Source organism: Drosophila mauritiana, chromosome 2R (genome assembly GCF_004382145.1).
Source record: "Drosophila mauritiana strain mau12 chromosome 2R, ASM438214v1, whole genome shotgun sequence".
Taxonomy (NCBI): Eukaryota; Metazoa; Arthropoda; class Insecta; order Diptera; family Drosophilidae; genus Drosophila; species Drosophila mauritiana.
In genome coordinates, this window is record NC_046668.1 from 6014680 (window position 1) to 6030956 (window position 16277).

The 16277-nt window shown below is 46.3% G+C and overlaps 3 protein-coding genes across 4 annotated transcripts; all 3 read right to left on the minus strand.

The window, feature by feature from the left end:
- Positions 1-358: 358 nt before the first annotated feature.
- On the minus strand, positions 359-9719 carry LOC117137345 (protein wech). 2 transcript variants are annotated; one of them, XM_033298739.1, is made up of 6 exons: positions 9558-9719; positions 9246-9483; positions 5788-6070; positions 3770-5723; positions 3555-3707; positions 359-3475 (listed from the first exon to the last, which is right to left on the minus strand). In XM_033298739.1, the coding sequence occupies exons 3-6, from the start codon at positions 6006-6008 to the stop codon at positions 3305-3307; spliced, it is 2499 nt and encodes an 832-aa protein (XP_033154630.1). In that variant the 5' UTR covers positions 6009-6070; positions 9246-9483; positions 9558-9719; the 3' UTR covers positions 359-3304. The 2 variants fall into 2 exon arrangements, with proteins under 2 accessions (XP_033154630.1, XP_033154631.1); XM_033298740.1 differs by lacking the exons at positions 9246-9483; positions 9558-9719 and adding an exon at positions 8382-8622.
- A 1012-nt stretch (positions 9720-10731) lies between these two features.
- On the minus strand, positions 10732-13293 carry LOC117137347. The gene is made up of 2 exons (XM_033298743.1): positions 11845-13293; positions 10732-11779 (listed from the first exon to the last, which is right to left on the minus strand). Exons 1-2 carry the CDS (start codon positions 12086-12088, stop codon positions 10947-10949), a joined length of 1077 nt encoding a protein of 358 aa, XP_033154634.1. The 5' UTR covers positions 12089-13293; the 3' UTR covers positions 10732-10946.
- A 618-nt stretch (positions 13294-13911) lies between these two features.
- LOC117137346 (mesoderm induction early response protein 1) lies at positions 13912-16206 on the minus strand. The gene is made up of 3 exons (XM_033298742.1): positions 15438-16206; positions 14778-15373; positions 13912-14709 (listed from the first exon to the last, which is right to left on the minus strand). The coding sequence occupies exons 1-3, from the start codon at positions 16171-16173 to the stop codon at positions 14281-14283; spliced, it is 1761 nt and encodes a 586-aa protein (XP_033154633.1). The 5' UTR covers positions 16174-16206; the 3' UTR covers positions 13912-14280.
- Between the last annotated feature and the right edge of the window lie 71 nt (positions 16207-16277).

Consider the following 16277-nt stretch of genomic DNA (forward strand, 5'->3'; position numbering starts at 1 on the left):
ATGTATGTATGTATGCATAGTACGTAATTTTAAAGATCTTTTTAGTAGGTAGTGAAATCGTTTCTCTGCGCTGGCCGAGAATTGCTTTTTTGTTAAAAGTATTACTCAAAATTGTATTTTGATAAGAGTTCATTCCGTTCGCTTTTGCATCGTCGATCGATTTGTTGTTATGTTTGTTATAAAACGTGGCTTAGTAAATAGTTACATATGTGGGTCTTGCAATGCTCGCTCTTTGCTATATCTTTGAAAAATCTTTGAAATCATCTCTGGATGATTTTAGTCATTTAGTCAGGCTGGCGGCTCGCCGACTCGCTTTATCTTAGTATCTAAGTAATACGAAAAAAATGTGAATACCTGATTTAAGTTTTGGATTCGTTTAGTGTTCTCTTTATTACATTAGTAGCTACGTGTATATGAGCATTTTGTTTGCTTTAGAATTAATCGTAGGTGTATTTGGGCAACGTGTTTTTGGAATATTCGGTTTATTTGAAAAAATACCTGCTTGCATTTAATTAAGTATTTTTGGTATGTATTTTGTAAAAGTTATTTAACTATCTGTCGTTTGAATGTGTGTATTTGAGTGTAGTGGTTATGTTGTAAGTTATTGGTTTCTCCTTTTGATTCTTAGCCTTTGGCAAATTGTTCAGTATCCTCATGACTTGTAGTAATTGGTTGTGTCTAACATACTCATTATTCTATCGATATATACGTTACGTTTAAATGCTTTTTATTTTGAATTATGGCATTCGGTATTCGCTTAAATCTCACTAATTGTCTCCTCCCTATTTCCCTTCGCTTGTAGTTAATGTTTTTTGTTTCTTTATCTCACGTTTTTTTGTTTTGTTTTGTTTTATTTTTTACACAATTTCTAAACTGTGGCTTTTAGAAAACGGCGCTCATTTGTAATGATATAAGTATTAGTTCTTTAGTATTGGTTTAGTAAATCTCACACAAATATAAAATATGGCATTCTCTCAGATGTCGCTAGGCCCGATACGATGCGATATATATGATATATATATGTACATGCGATTTTTTGGGATGCTCTGCGTGCGTGCGCTTTGTGTGCGAGTGTTTTGTGTTTTGAATGATTCGATCTGGATCACAAGAAATGAACGGCGCTTCAAGGTGTACGATTGGATAAAATGAGGTTACGAGTATATTATGGCGATCGTGTGGGTACCCGGGGATCTCTGCCCCGGGTGTTGGCTAAACTAAGGTGTAAAATAATTACGATATCTACTCTATATATGTAGCTCTAATAAGTGGGTTCTTGCCCCCCTGCCCCCTGCTGCCTTCTCCTGGTTTATATTACGTGTATATAAATATTGTATATGTTTTTTGTTGCCACCCCGCTCTCGTAGAGCCGTCGGCATTTTTGCATCTTTTTTAAGGTTAGTTTAGTGATTTAGATTTAAGATTTTCGATTTAAGTTTTTAGATTTTAGGGTTTTGTTTGTTTTGCGCATTTAATGCAATCTTGCTTTATTCGTGGAAGGAGTGTTAGCTATGTATGTATCATCTCTCTCCGTCGATCCGTTGAAGTCGGGTTTGAACACAAGGACAAAGAATAGAACGTCTCAAAACAGTAAGAACATAACGTAAACTACATAAGTAACTAAGTTGGCTAATACATTTCACAATCCACGCCTGGTCTTTAGCCCACAATCCAATCCTAGTCGGCGGCTCTACGCGTGTGTGTGTATACATTTGCTATTAAAAATCGCTCAGATAATTCAGCTAATTCATGCGTTGTCCATGACTTCAGTAAGTTTCATCGTATTGTTTTCTTTTGTTTTTATCTTTTGTTTTATTTGTTTCTTTTGCGAGGAACATGTCACCTAAATGTGTATTCAATACGCCCTTATATTGCTCTGGATTTTCCATACGTTTTCACTATGCCACGCCCGCTAAGTCTACTAAATGCTAATGAACACATTGAGTCAAAAATTATAACTTCTTCGTTATTTTGTTTCAGGTCTGTTTCGTTAACTTCCCCAAATCTCCCACTAATTTTAGCTAACCCCTCCCTCCTCCTCCTCCTCCTTTCAACCTGCCGTGTATCTGTATCCTGTGGCTAAATCCTTTCACAATAATTACAAAGTAACGACAAACGAAAAACAAAGCCCTGTGATGCATGATCGGTATGAGTGAGTGGATTGATGGATGGATGGGTAAATGTCGATGAATGTCAGTTAAACTCGGTTTCAGCTATGCCCATGATGATTCGTGACTGGATGATCGGATCTATATGATATCTGTATCGCTCTAAAGGTGCGAAAGTATGTATGTTAAGCTATGTTAAGTTACTTTACGTTATCAATGTCATTGCAATTTGAGTGTGTTGCTCTTTCACTTATTTTGGCCTCACCATATATGGTTCTTTAGTTGGCTCCGAAATTGCGGTTTAGTTAATCAGTCTTTGTATAAAGTTCAACGAAAAGTCAGCGGGTTCCATCAATATTTTCTTGTTTTTTGTTTGTTTCTTTGTTTTGTTTCGCTTTGCTCCCCTTCGCAAAGTTCGTATTCTCAAATGCTCAGTCTCAATTATAAGGAAATTATAAAAATACATATGTATGTCCCAAAAAAAAGTAATTTTAAAATAAACGAGAAACAGAACTGAACAAACGAATTATAAATATAATACAAACATTAATACCATTCCACAGTGTTTCTGCAAATCATGTTTAGTAACTCTTGTCGAATGTAGTTTCCTCATTCCGCTAAGCAAACCCGTAAAAAAAACACAATCGCCACCTGACCTGGTTCGTACCTCCTTCTATCAGCTAGCAAACTGCCTTTCAGTCTAACTAACAGGTAATAATATTTTCATCTAGTAAATGGTTGAGTTCCCTCTTTGCTTTATCTTTTACTAGGTTCGGTAACTCTACTGAATGCTCACGGACCCTACGTCTATATATATCTCCTAAGTCCTACTCAACCGCCTGCCTTTCGCTTTCGCTTTAGTTTTTGTTTTCGTTTTTGTTTTAGTTATAGTTCTAGTTGGTTGGGCTTGTATATTCGCTAGATATATGCATATGCGTATAGATATAGATATCCATAGATACATATGTGTAATTCGTATTGTATTGTAAATTACCAAATCGTAACCATAACTCTTAAGCAATATCGAGGTAATCGTTGTAGCACTTAAGCTAAAAATTTTCGCTAACTTTCATGATTTCAGATTTTTCCTTTTTAAATCGGTTTCGGCACCTGCTCATAATCGTCCTGTTATTTGGAACTCTACGCTAACGTTTAGCTCTTGTAAATGGTCTAAAAAAGATCGGCACTCGTGGCCTTATTTAGAATACGTGCACAAACCGCTTGTAAGGGTTTGACCCTTCCTTGGAGTCTGGCGACAGTTCAATGAGGAACACAATGCGACCGTCTGGCATTATGGCCACATCGCAAGTGCGATCTTTCTCGTCCAGCGTGGGCGGCATCAAGGGATTGATGGAGGGTCGCACCTCGATCTAAATTGGGGAATACCATACCATGTTAGTTATGATCCAATACCCGGTGGGTTGATCCTAAACGGAAAAGTGTACTTACATCCCACATAAAGTCCAGGTTCTGATTGAAGACCAGGATGCGTTGATTCTTGGAATCGGCCACTATAATGCGGCCCTCGTCGTCACAGCACAGGCCGGAGGGTCGATTAAACTCATGGAAGCCCGAGCCCTCATGTCCCTTCACGGAAAGAATCTGCAACAAGTTCAAAAGCACATGAGCATCAATGGAACCAAGCTATTTCCAATCACACTTACGTCGTTGATGTCCGGATCAATCAGGTAGAGGCAGTGGTTGTCAAAGTCAGACACTATGATGTTGCCCGTGGGCGTGTAGCAAACGCCTCGTGGCGAGGCGATTCCTTTGGTTTGCCCATGGTTGTCGAACACTATTTGGCGGATGAAGCGACCCTCTGAGTCGAACTGCTGAATGCGATGATTGCGCGAGTCGGTGACCACAATTTGGCGGCGCGAGTTCACGGCCACATCCCACGGATACTGGAACTGACCGTACTCCTTGCCGTAGCTGCCGAACTTGAGCAGGAAGACGCCGCTGGCGGTGAAGATTTGCACACGGTGATTGTCTTTGTCCACTACAATAATGCGATTATCAACGTCCACACAGATTCCAGCAGGCAGGTCGAACTCTCCATTGCCCACGCCTTTGCGGCCAAACTTGAACTTTAGGGAGCCATCGGGATTGAAGACCTGAACGCGATTGTTGCGGCGATCCGATACGAGCACGTGGCCCATTTTATCCACGCATAGACCCCATGGCCGGCTCACCTGTCCATCCTCGTGGCCCTCGGTGGCGAAGGATAGCGAGAGAGCATTCGAGTTACGCACCTTGACCAGATCCATGCATCCCGGAATGGCCTGGGTGGTTCGCGGCGCACTGAAGTGTAATCCCGGCGAGCTTCGCAGTCCATTGAGTTCCCAATCAAGCGCAGCGCTGGACATGCCACTGGACATCCCACAGGCACTTCCTCCGCGCGGTTGCATGATGGGCGATGGAATCCGGAAGCTATTGTCTCGCAACAGGGGACGTCGAACACTTGAGGAGGCAACACTCAGCGGATTGTTGGGCATGTTCATGCCGAAGGCCAAGTCCATGCCGTTTGTCACGCCAACGCCTCCGACTACTCCACCAACGCCTCCCACAACTCCCACGGAGGCCGCGGCCACGGCATTTACACTGGAGACACTCGGTACAATTCCGTTGCTGCTAGAGACGATGGGCAAGTTCTTGTCGTCCACCAGGATAACGCCACCCTGGTTGCGGATGTCCTGTAGCAGGCTGTAATCTGGTGGTGCGAAGGCAAAGACTTCCTGTTTTGGCTGCAGGTCTTTATATATGCCCGCAAACTGCTCCATCTGTCGCTGGCCATTGGTCAACTTCATGGCAATTTCGATCTGGTCCATGTTGCATGCGTTGTCCGCCACCTTGCTTAGCATATCGGAGGTTTCGGAGAGTCCGGCGAGAGCAGACTTTAAGCCTGCCATCTGATCGTGCAGAATGGCCAGACGACGCTGGCGGAGCTTTTCCACAAAGTCCAAGAGGAAACGCTCGCGGTCCTCGATGGCAATGATAAACTGACGGAATGCCTTGCGTATATTATCGCTCAGCTCACTGCAATTGCGCTCGATAAGCCGGATGAAGGCCAGCGCTTTGTCAATGCTGCTCTTAATGCAGCGCGTGCCCACCTGGCTGCTCTCAATGGCGCCGTCCAGCTTCTCCTTCGAGCCCACCATAAAGCTTTGGATGGACGCGTAGCTGTGCTCCTTGTGCTCGTGCAGTGTGCAGCACTGACACACCAATTTCCGGCAGTAGTCACATACGTAGCGCAACATCTCATTGTGAATGTCGCAGATAAAGTTGCCGCTGGGCGGAGTCTGTGCATTTACCGAGCTGCCGCCCGTGGGCGAGGCTCCAATGGGCGTGGGCAAGGACACGATCGAGTGGTTGGAGGACAGCGGACTGTTGCGGTGCTCCCTCAGGCAATCGTTGCACATGAACTCGTTGCACTCCAGGCAGCGTATTGAAGCACTCACCTCGCACCAACCGCAGCTGATGCTCGAGTTGTTTGATGACTCTGGCGACATCTTCGGATTGCTGCGGGCACCGCTGCCAATGGGTCCAATGCTGAAGTCGCCATGCGTGTCCAGGCCGCCCAGGAAGTTATTGATAAAGAAGTCTGCGCGTGGTGGTGAGCTAGAAAAGTTGAAGAGTGATTTAGTTCAAGCTTCTTGGTTTTTTAATTGTGCTTCTATCTTACCTCTGGCCCACGTTCGGCAGTAGTCCCACGTTGAGGTCCCAGGCGGGAAAGCTCTCCAGGATGCCCGCCAGCAGTCGCTCGGATGAGTTGCTGGCATTGCTGCTCACACTGCCGCCTCCACTTCCGTTGGCCGTTGAGGAGTTGGCCACACCGTTGGCGCTCGGCGCATTGCTGCTGGCCATTTGTTGCGGAACCGAATTGTTTGACAAAAGTTCCATCATAAGAGTGGTGAGATCACGTTTCTATAGCACAAGGCGGCAGTCAATGGAGTGGCGCTTTTCCGCTACACAAATTAGTAAGATTTGCGAATTATTTTAGAGACGTTTGACGAAAACTCGAAAAACTCGAAGACAATATTTTGTAATAATTTTTTTTTCTAAACTGCGTTTGGAACGCGCGGGACGTCGTCAGTTGTCGAAGGGTAGCACCTAACTAAATTGGCCAAGGAAAAGGTGTTTCATTAAGTAGTCCTAGGCAGGCAGTTGCAGCTGCATCTAGGCATCATCTTAGGTAGCGGGAAAATTCCCCGACCGCTTGCCTGCCTTCTTATGAGCAATCCACAAGGCCGGATCCCCGACCCCTGATCCTTTAAGTAGGCCCGTCCCGAATCCGGGAAAAGCAATGCAACCCGAGAAAGGCAGCTGTGCGCCGCGAGCGGCAGCAGGTCAGATTTGTGTGTATCTTTTGTATCTGTAAGATACTTGGTTGCATTCATGCCATTGTCAAGTTCTTTGGAATCCCGGAATTTAGGAATTAGCCACGCATTTCCTAATTTACGAGCTAAAATGGCGAGTTTTCGCGCGCAATTCGGCGAACTGGCTGTACTCCGTATATACTTTCTGTAACCCAGATACTAGAGTCGGGAAATTTCTCCCCAAAAACACGGGAAAACAAAGTGGACTGGGGTTAGAAACCACCCTCACGGGGCCCCACCTCAGCGCGCAACCTTATCACGTAGTTACAATATTTTCCTGCTTTTCCACCCACCACCTCGCTTCGCCGGCACTGCGCAAGCGACTTTTCCGGCGGGGAGAATGGGGTGGAAAACCCAAAGCGACAACGTCATAAAACAACAGACGGAACTGGTTTCCATCTCCAAGACGAGGAGCGTAGACCCAATAAAACGACCGACTTTCATCCCTCCACCGGGTCAGGATTAAGGAGCTGTTTCTTGCACACTCTGCGGAAAACTTGACGACAGGAACGTGTATTTCCTTCATTCTGATTTTGGGTGATTTGAGTTAATTTATAGTATGACTTGAGGGGTAGCAAATCCAGTTTACGAATGGGGTTAAGGTGGAAAAGGGTTATTGAATGTCTGCGGGCTGAGGTTAGGCCTCCCGTTGCTCTCGCCAAGGAAAAATATTAAAGTCAAGCTATTGATGGTTTTTTCGATCTGTGGTGAAAACTAGTAAGTCGGGCGGTTCAGTTCTTATATTAAGATGCACTGTGAACCAGAATATCTTTTTTTAAAAAGTCGGTGTAAAGGATCAGACACCTTTAAATAGATTTGCATATTGATAAACAAGAACTCAGCGGACTTTTTTGATTTAATCAATTCTAAGACAAATTTTAAAGCAAACCATTTTTTTTCTACAACCCAATTTGGGATTTTAAGCCAGTAAAATGTATATACTTAATGCGGAAATATTTCGATATTATTAAAAATAACCATTTTAAGGACAAGATTTTACGTTCCATGAGTTAAAGGAACTTTGAATGTTATTACCATTTCGACAAGGAGATCTTACAAAACGACAAGATGCTGGGGATTTTTTAATGTTACAACATTCAATATGCATCTATGAATTAGCATTCTGTAAAAAGAAAGTGCCCTCTTTGAAGGGGTTTAAAGGGAAATCATAACAACGTGAATTTCCATACCATCGACAGTCCCAGAAAAGGGGTTGTGGGAAATGGTTGCGATTGGATTGCGAAGAGTCCTGATGAAATCAATACACAAACTCAGCTTTGGTACCCTTTTTTCGGCTAAACAATGCAACGCCCTAGGAAAGGAATGCACTTCTAGGATATTTTCGAACCGTGTAGACAGCGGCAACAAAAACAAGGATAAGAAGAACAAGAGCAGGAAAAGGACTCCGTGCGGAAAGAGGGGGAGGAGAAGGAGGAGGCATCAGCGAAACTACCCTTGTCACCCTTGAACGTTTTCCATTGAAACGGGTCTGTCTCCGAGTCGCAGGACGTGGAAAAAACACGACCAAGAAGTTAAAGTCCTTTCACAAACACACAGACACACACACACACGGTTACAGCGGTACATTTGTGTTCGTGCAGCGAGGATACGACGCAAAAACATCGGGGGATGAGGACGAGGGTTGTATTTACACAAGTTTCTCTACATGTCCGTATGTAGGTGGTTTCTGCGCCGCAAATCGTCCGTATATTTGTGTATGTATATTTTCCAAAAACGGAAAAGCGTCGAGAGGAATCTTTTGGGAAATCTTGGGAGTCGTGAAAATCAATATTTGCATTTGGCAGCAATTGGACTAAGGTCTATTTATCAAATTCTGTTGATAGTGGCACGCTCGTGCCTCCTCTTTCTCTCTCTACGTGCATCTCCTTCGCGTACACACCTTTTTTAGCAGCCGCATGCAAGACGCTTGGCTTTTGTTGTTGTTGGGTCGCGCGTTCAGTACCGATTTTCGCTAATTGATACGATTTTTGATTTGATGCGGTGCGGATTCCGTTTTGAATTGGCTTGGCTTTGCCTTTTCAGCGGATTTTCGCGAGGCGAAATTCGTTTTCCAGAGAGTTCTTATGCGTAATCCGTTCGCTCCGACAATCGTGTATTCCTTATTCCGACTGAAGAAGATACATCCGAAACCGAAACTGAAAACACAACATAACACTCGAGTCGCTCGCTCTCCCTCTGTCTCTCTCTGTTGCTTTTGCCGCTCATCAACATCATCATCGCCTATGTAGCCTAAACAAAATATAAAAAATAAACCCAAATGTATCTCACAGTTTGTTTTTTGATTTTGATGTGCGCGCGCGCTCCAAAAACGTCGCTCTCTCTTTCGTTTCGCCCGCTCTCTTCTTTTCCTATTTCTTCCGCTCTCTGTTTCTCCTTCGCAGGGCGCACGGACACAGGCACACTCATGCACGGGAGGCTCACATGCACATTTTATCTTCTATTTATTTTCACTTATGCCGCAAAGAACTGCATTTAATACAGAGGGTCGATGCAGAAGTTTGGTCAGATGTACTGTTACTAACCTCAAACAATCGAATCGCTTGATGGGCCATAACGGCTAATAGGATAATGGCGTCCGCTTCGGTCCAGGGTATCAGGGGTGTATGGATACTAAACAAGATTTTCTTTTATGCGGATTACGCAGCTAACATTTCCCCCGACAAACTTAGTTAATAACTCTGATTTACTTTACTCACATATATTATGCTAACTTAATTCGTGCACCATGGCTTCTTTAACTCACTTGTCAAATTCATTCACTCTACGCAGTCTTAGGGTATCCCATAGTCGTCACTCCACTTCAATTCGATTTAATCGTCAGTTCTTATTCGTTTATTATGCGAGTGTTTGATCGATGTAAAAAGCTGGCAAACTCTTTGAAAATCGCTTATCGTCACTGTGCTTACAGATTGTTTACATTTTCCAAGCGTTTTCGGGCGAATCTCATTTACCCTTGGTTCCACCCTCGTGCACTTTTCCTTCTGCAAGCGAACGAGAAATCGAAAAAGCCATGAACAATTATTCCTATTGTGCGTCTGCTTCTTCTTCCAATTACTTTGGCGGCGTGTTTTAGCTGCACTCTGCGGTGGCGCCCAGCTTTTTGTTTGGCCCAATCGAACGGCTCCAATTCTGACCCACTTATTGCGGCGGGGACTAGGACTCGAATTCGGCTCAAAATCTTCACTCCAACCTTCACGCACGCATTTAACCATCAAACTGCAAAACTCACGTTCATGCGCTCGCCGCTGCCGTTGCCTCTTCCTCTTCTTCTCTGCCCGGCTCTCTCGTTACGACGCTGCCCTTCTGCTGCTGCTGGTTTTTGTTGTTTTTGTCATTCGCGCCCCTGTTTGTTCAGGGTATCGCGGGCATAGCCGAATTGACGTTTCGTTTTTGATGCTCACAATGGCTGGTCACACTGATTGTTATATGGTAACTGTTATATTTTAATTTTTGTAAACATTAGTATAAATGAAATAAAGGAAATATGAGATCCTTCTTCTTGGTCATGAACGTTAGTGTGATTACACATCAGAGGGGGGGATTCATACTACTGAAATTATATAGAATTTGGTTTTCAAAAATTTAAGGTTAAATAAACACTTGCTTAATGAGTTTCGAAAAGAATATTTTAGTTTCAATGCAAGAATAATTAGAAATTTTTATAAATTCAGCGACTAAATTTCAGACTCTATATTTAGAAGATGAGCTTGCTGAGTTCTAGAAAGTTAACCTCCATCCAATTGGACCCTATTAAGCAAATCGCAGAACTGTTAAGCCCGCAACTATTCAACGAAAGCCCTTGAATCATTGAATAATTTAAAAAACATGGGGAGATGTTTTCAGCCGAAAAACAACACACACCAATAGGGAATTATCAAGTTGCCTACGCTCGACCAAGTTTCGTCCATCCGGAGAGCATTGAGATTGGTGGGCGGAGAGAGCGAGCGAGAGCGCGGAACATTAGCATTAACGGCGCATGTGGCGCGAAAATGCGGATGGAATCACCTTGTGGTTGTTGTTGTTGCCGCGTGCACCACCCTTAAAGAACTTGTTTTGCACTGACAGAAATTTTGAGCCGCCCGTGGCTGGAAAAATGCAATTGCAACAGCCGTGGCCGTGGATAATTGGGAACTCGAACTGCGGGCGGGGTGTGCAGGTAAAAGGCGCAGGTGCACCGGAACGCAGATACAGGTAAAAGTGAGCGGTTATCCTGAGGAAGAAACAAGTAATCATGCTGGCGTGATCGTCTATTTGAAGTGTAAATATGTATTGTAACGCAATATGGTATGTATTGAAGTGTTGGTATGAAGAAAAGCAGGCCGGAATACTGATTACATGCTACGTATGTAGGCAGATTCACAGAGTTAGTCAGTCGCGTTCTTATAATACTGTAAGCTAGGCTTATAAAGTACACCTCCCCACATTCCCCCGGACATGCGCGTCCTCAGCCGAACTCCAGTTCCTCGATGAGCACGTTCTGCAATTTCTGGCGAACGCGCAGACGCCGACGGCTGTCCAATCTTTGCAGGAAGGGCATCAGACTGAGCAGGAACATCCGATCCGCCTCGTCCTGGAGATCTCCACCCGAGGGATCCGTATTCGTTGCCGCATCTGTGCTGATATACTTGAATGGCATATCGGCGGAGGGTGACTGTGAGTTGGAGAACACCTTGGCCTCCTGCTCGCTCTTCAGGATGCATCCGCCGTGGCTAGTGGTATTCACCTTGGTCTTGGCCACCGCCTGCTCCATTTCGTCGTCGTCATCGAGCACTTCTATGGTGAATACACCAGAACTGGAAGCATCGGCACGATTTGCGCGTTCCTCTTCCAAGTTCTCCGAGGCGGCATCTTCGTCGAAGTCATCGTCATCCTCCTCATCCTCCTCCCTTTGACTGGGCTCCGACTTAAATCTCTTATTCTCCGGCGGCTGGCAGTCGCGATCCTCGAAGAACGAACTGATGTCCGAGAAGCTGGGCTGGTGTAGCTCCGAGTCATAGCTGTGGCTGAGCTCGCATATGGGCTCCGTAGCCACAATGGGCATTGAGTCATACTTGTCCGGCCCCAGCACATTATTGTTCTCCGTCCAGTGTCCGGGTGGGTGCTTCTTGCTGCTGCTCCGCGTCTGACGCATGATATTCTCGTGAACGGCGGGCTCCATGAACCGCATGTCGTTGTAGAAGCGCCACGACGAGGGCGTCTCATTGGACAGGTTATTGCGGATGTACACCTTCCGAAAGTTGTCCCTCAGGTGGCCCCACTTAATGCGGCAGATGTCGGCTGTGAAAGGGGGGCAGTCATTTTAGCGCGGAGCGCAGAGGAGAAATAGTCAGCCATACACTCACCTGGCAAATTCACATCCTGACCCACCTCGAACCAAACGGGCGTGATGTCGCTGCGCTTCTGGCCATTGGCATTGTTGCGCAGCCACAACATCGGACGTCGTGAAACAGCGGCAATCAGGCGCTTCACCGTTTCGATGGGCAGCTTGGCGGTGTTGGTGAAGGCGAAGGAGGCGGTGGCAGAGGCGGCGGCAGAGGCAGAGCCAACGGAGGCCGCCGACGATGACGCATTGTAGGCCATCTCCATGTCCAGATCCGAGTGGCCAATTTCCGATAGCTAGTTAGCCAGATCCAGTTCCGATTCCAACTCCGAGTTTCCCGGCAAGCGACTCGCGCAGCTCAAGCGTTCAGGCAGCACTGAAAATACGAAAAATACGGGCACCACGAAGTGTACGGCCCAGCCAGCAACAACCAGTTTACGTGCCTTTTGGCGGTGCCGAGAGAGAATTGTGGAAAGAGCGGACGGAGCTGGTTGCGACGGTACAGGCAAAGGCGGAGCAGCGGGATCGGGAAGAAGGAGAGAGGCTTGAGCAACAGGCTTTGCCACGAACAGAAGACCCAAGAAGAGGAAGAAGAAGCAGGAGAAGCAGAAGAAGAAGAAGGCGCAGGCGAGGCGGCAGAACAACAACTGAGCTGCCTGGCAATATTATCCGGATGTTAAGCTTCCGCTGCGCTGGCCGCAACTCTGTGTGTCGTATTTGCGCTTTTTACGGTTGTTAACTTCGCCGTTGTGGGCCCACCGTAACGAATCCAATATGCTCTGCACCGAAAAGCGTATATTGCAATAGAATTCCAGCCGTACAGCGACTTGAGCGGACATGTCGCGCTTTAGCGGTAAAAGTCTTTCCAGAGAGCTCTATGCCCCTCCCTCTCGTTACGCGAAAGGAGATCCTTTTCCAGGTGACCCGGCCGCTTTGACTGGAAATTCATAGTGTAGCGTATAGAGAGCGGTGTAGTGTACTTTGTTTATTTTTATCAAAACTGGATTTTACTACGGTCGGCTGGCTGGGCCGCTTGGAAATGGAGCTGGAGGGAACGTACAAAATTCACGCCACGCCAGTGGAGCCACCGCCACAGCGTACATACATTTCTACATATAGACGAGGGTGTGTGGGAACAAAAGCTCCAGCTGGAACGATCGTGAGCCTGGAACCGAAGACTGTATCCGTTGTCTGTATATGTATGTGTACACACGTACATATGTTTGCCTGTACGTATATGCTTGCACGTTTCGGGTTGAGTCTCCTCTTCTTGGGACTGCGAAAATGCAAGTGAAGCAGACACGACAAGTGGCGACCGGGGTTATTTATCAGATCTTCTGTAGCTTTGCGGTTGGGTTTCAGCCTGACATTTGATCCTCGCCGCAATTTATACTCGTCTTTCTACCCACACTGCGAGAAACACACACACACATTCGTATACACAATGTACGTGGACAGACAGGCGGCCAATAAATGGGAATCCAACACCGTAATTGGCCATTTTCAAGAACGTCTTGCAAAGAAAACTGGGGAAAAGATACAGACATACCTCTGTATCTATGTATACGAGATATGTGTGTATGTATATTTATACGGACCGGTTCTTTGTTTCCGATCCGGTTAACTTTTAAGGAACTTTTAGAGAATACGGAGTACGATTCATCTTTCGTTAAGAGGGTGATTTGAAATCCTTAAGCTTGTCTTTTAAGTAGCGATTAAACTAATGATAAATCGAAAAACGGTAGTATAATTATGATTTCGTTAAGTTTCGGTTAAATATTGTTTCTTCTTTATGTAGATAACGATTTTTAAAGAAGAAAAATTATAAATTATTAATATGACGCATACTTCCGCCTTTGTTTTGACTTTAATGAACCAAAATGCTCATCTAACATGTACATATGTACTTTTATGTAATATTAGTATCTGATTTGTAGCGAATCTTACCTGTGAGTCTACAAAGCTTTCGATATACGTATCTGTTGTGATCATACATTAACTTTTCTTAAATTGAGATTTGAAATTCATTAAATTATTATCGTTTTAAAACATTTTGACAAATTTCGAGATCTCCAGAAAACACAATAGATTGACTTTACAGATATACATACATATTACATTTATTGACATTCAACGAAACTCAAGGATTGAGCGAAAATATATTGTATATATAAGCGATAAGTACTTGGTTCCGGAATCCACACGCACATGTAACAAATAGACGAATCGCACACTTAACAATAGAGAAATTATTTACGGGTTATGAGAGATGTCGATTTAAGAATCTGGAATATATATGTTTAGACATATGGTATATACTACACGTACAGTATGCATATTTATAGTGAGTGGTAATGGTAAAGAAGCGCCCTGCTAATACTTCGCCTGGCCCAACCGAATCGAAAGCGCCTGCGCTCGGTATTGATAATGAAGATGGTGATGGTGATCGAGGTGGCGTTTACACGACGGACAGGCTGGGTTGTTCCTCGACGTTGTTGTCTTCGTCCTCCAGGGGCAGGGATGCGGACGTGCACCGCTTTCTGTTTCCCCCGGAAGGATTACCTACCGCCTGACTCCCGGTCATAATAGAATAGCTCTTAGAGGCGGGCTTTCGCGGACTTGCGGCGGTATCCTTCTCCAGGGCAGACAAGTCCCCATTGCTGTGACCATTGCTGCTATGCGGTGAACAGCTACCATTGCTGTTAGCGGTGCCCGATACGATCCCAGCACCATTTCCATTACCACTTCCGTTGCCAGCGCCCGCCTCGTTGATGAAAACGTCCATGTGATCGATGGTGTCGTTTAAAGCAAAGCTCTGATCCCGGCGCTCACTCTTCTTCCACAGATAGTAGAAATGGACCAGTTCGCGCATGGTTCTAGTGCGCACCTGAAAGAGCCCAACGAGCCCATAGATTACTTGCTAGGGCGATCCGCAGGCAATGGACGCTCCTTTACCTGGTTTTGACGTATCTGATAGAAGTCCTTGCCGAACCGCTGAATGCCCTCCTCGAACTTTAAGCACTCGTCCTCGGACCAGCTGCTCATGGTATCAGTGAGAGGCAGGACGTTCATGCGCTTGCGTCGCAGGGCTTCTTTGAAGTCGTAACCGCACTGGACAAGCAGATGGAGGGCCTGCTCGTTATCCTTTACCACCAGCTCCTGATCGCCAGCGCCACTTGACGCAGGCGGAGCCTTCGGAGGCGTGGCTGGAGCTGTAATAGGAGCCGGCGGTTCGATAGTAGCACCTGTAGCTGCACCTTCTTCGCCCGCCGTAGTCTCTGCCCCGTCCTCCGGTGGAACTATGGATCGGGTTTCCTGTATTTTAGCCAGATATTCCTCCACCTCGCGCTCGCTGACTTGGCTGGGCTCCCAGATCAACTGATCCTCGTTCTCATATGGTAATATGTCGCCATATTGCGAGAGCCCCTCCGGAATCTCAGCCTGATAGTCGTGACCCACCATTATTATTTTCCGAGCATCGTCCAACTCGGATTCGCTTTCCTCCTCCTCCTCGGCCTCCACTTCATCGAACAGCGTTTGCAATGGAGTGACTAAAAAAGTGTTACATAATGGGAGTGATAATTGGATTCTGTCACGTTTTATTTTTAAACCTACATCTTTCCGTTTCCTCTCCGCATGTGGGCGCCAGATCGACGAAGGATTCATCTGGATACAGGTCCAGCAAATGTGAGCGATGCTGTTTCTTGATCCCCTCATACTTTTGCGCATCCTCCGTGTCCACGGACGAAGCTTCTCCTGACTCTGGGGGTGATGCTAGCTTATCTGCCACCTCCTTGGGTTCCTCCTCCTGGTCTATGCTGTCGTGTTTCTCCAGTTGCGACGCGCTGCTCGAAGTGGAGGTCGACGTGTGAGCCGTCTCCGTGTCCAGTTCCTGGTACTGGCGCTTGGTGGCCCTACGTGCACGTCGTGTACTGCTGCCGGAACGGTTCGAGCTGCTCACTGCAGGCGAAGCCGCTGTGCCGCCATATTTGGCCAGCAGCTCCTCGATGGGCATCTCGCTCTCCTCCCGCAGCGTGGCGATCTCGTCCTCGGCACTGTGCGCCTCCATGTCCGCCAGAGCCTCCTCCTCGTTCAGCGTGGCCTCGTCGTCAAAGTCGTTGACCATCATGTCGATGGTGGGCTCAAAGGTGGTGTCCGCCACCGAGGACGACGGCGACATTGGCGGTTGGACGCTGGTGCTGTTGTTGTCCGAACTGGTGGCCGGCGACTTGCGGCGCTCCCGCTTGGTGGGCGTGACGGCCAGATCGCTGTTGGCCAGGCTGCCGGAGTCCGCCGACGCCTCGGAAGCGCTGTGCTGGGAGTGATCCGATGATTTCCCGAACTCCATCATTTTCCGTACACACAGTGTGGCAGCGGCCAGAGCGCCAAAATATCTGCACTTCGCCTGCGCAAATGCGCTAAAAAACGGCACTATCTGGGATATTCCTTTTTTAG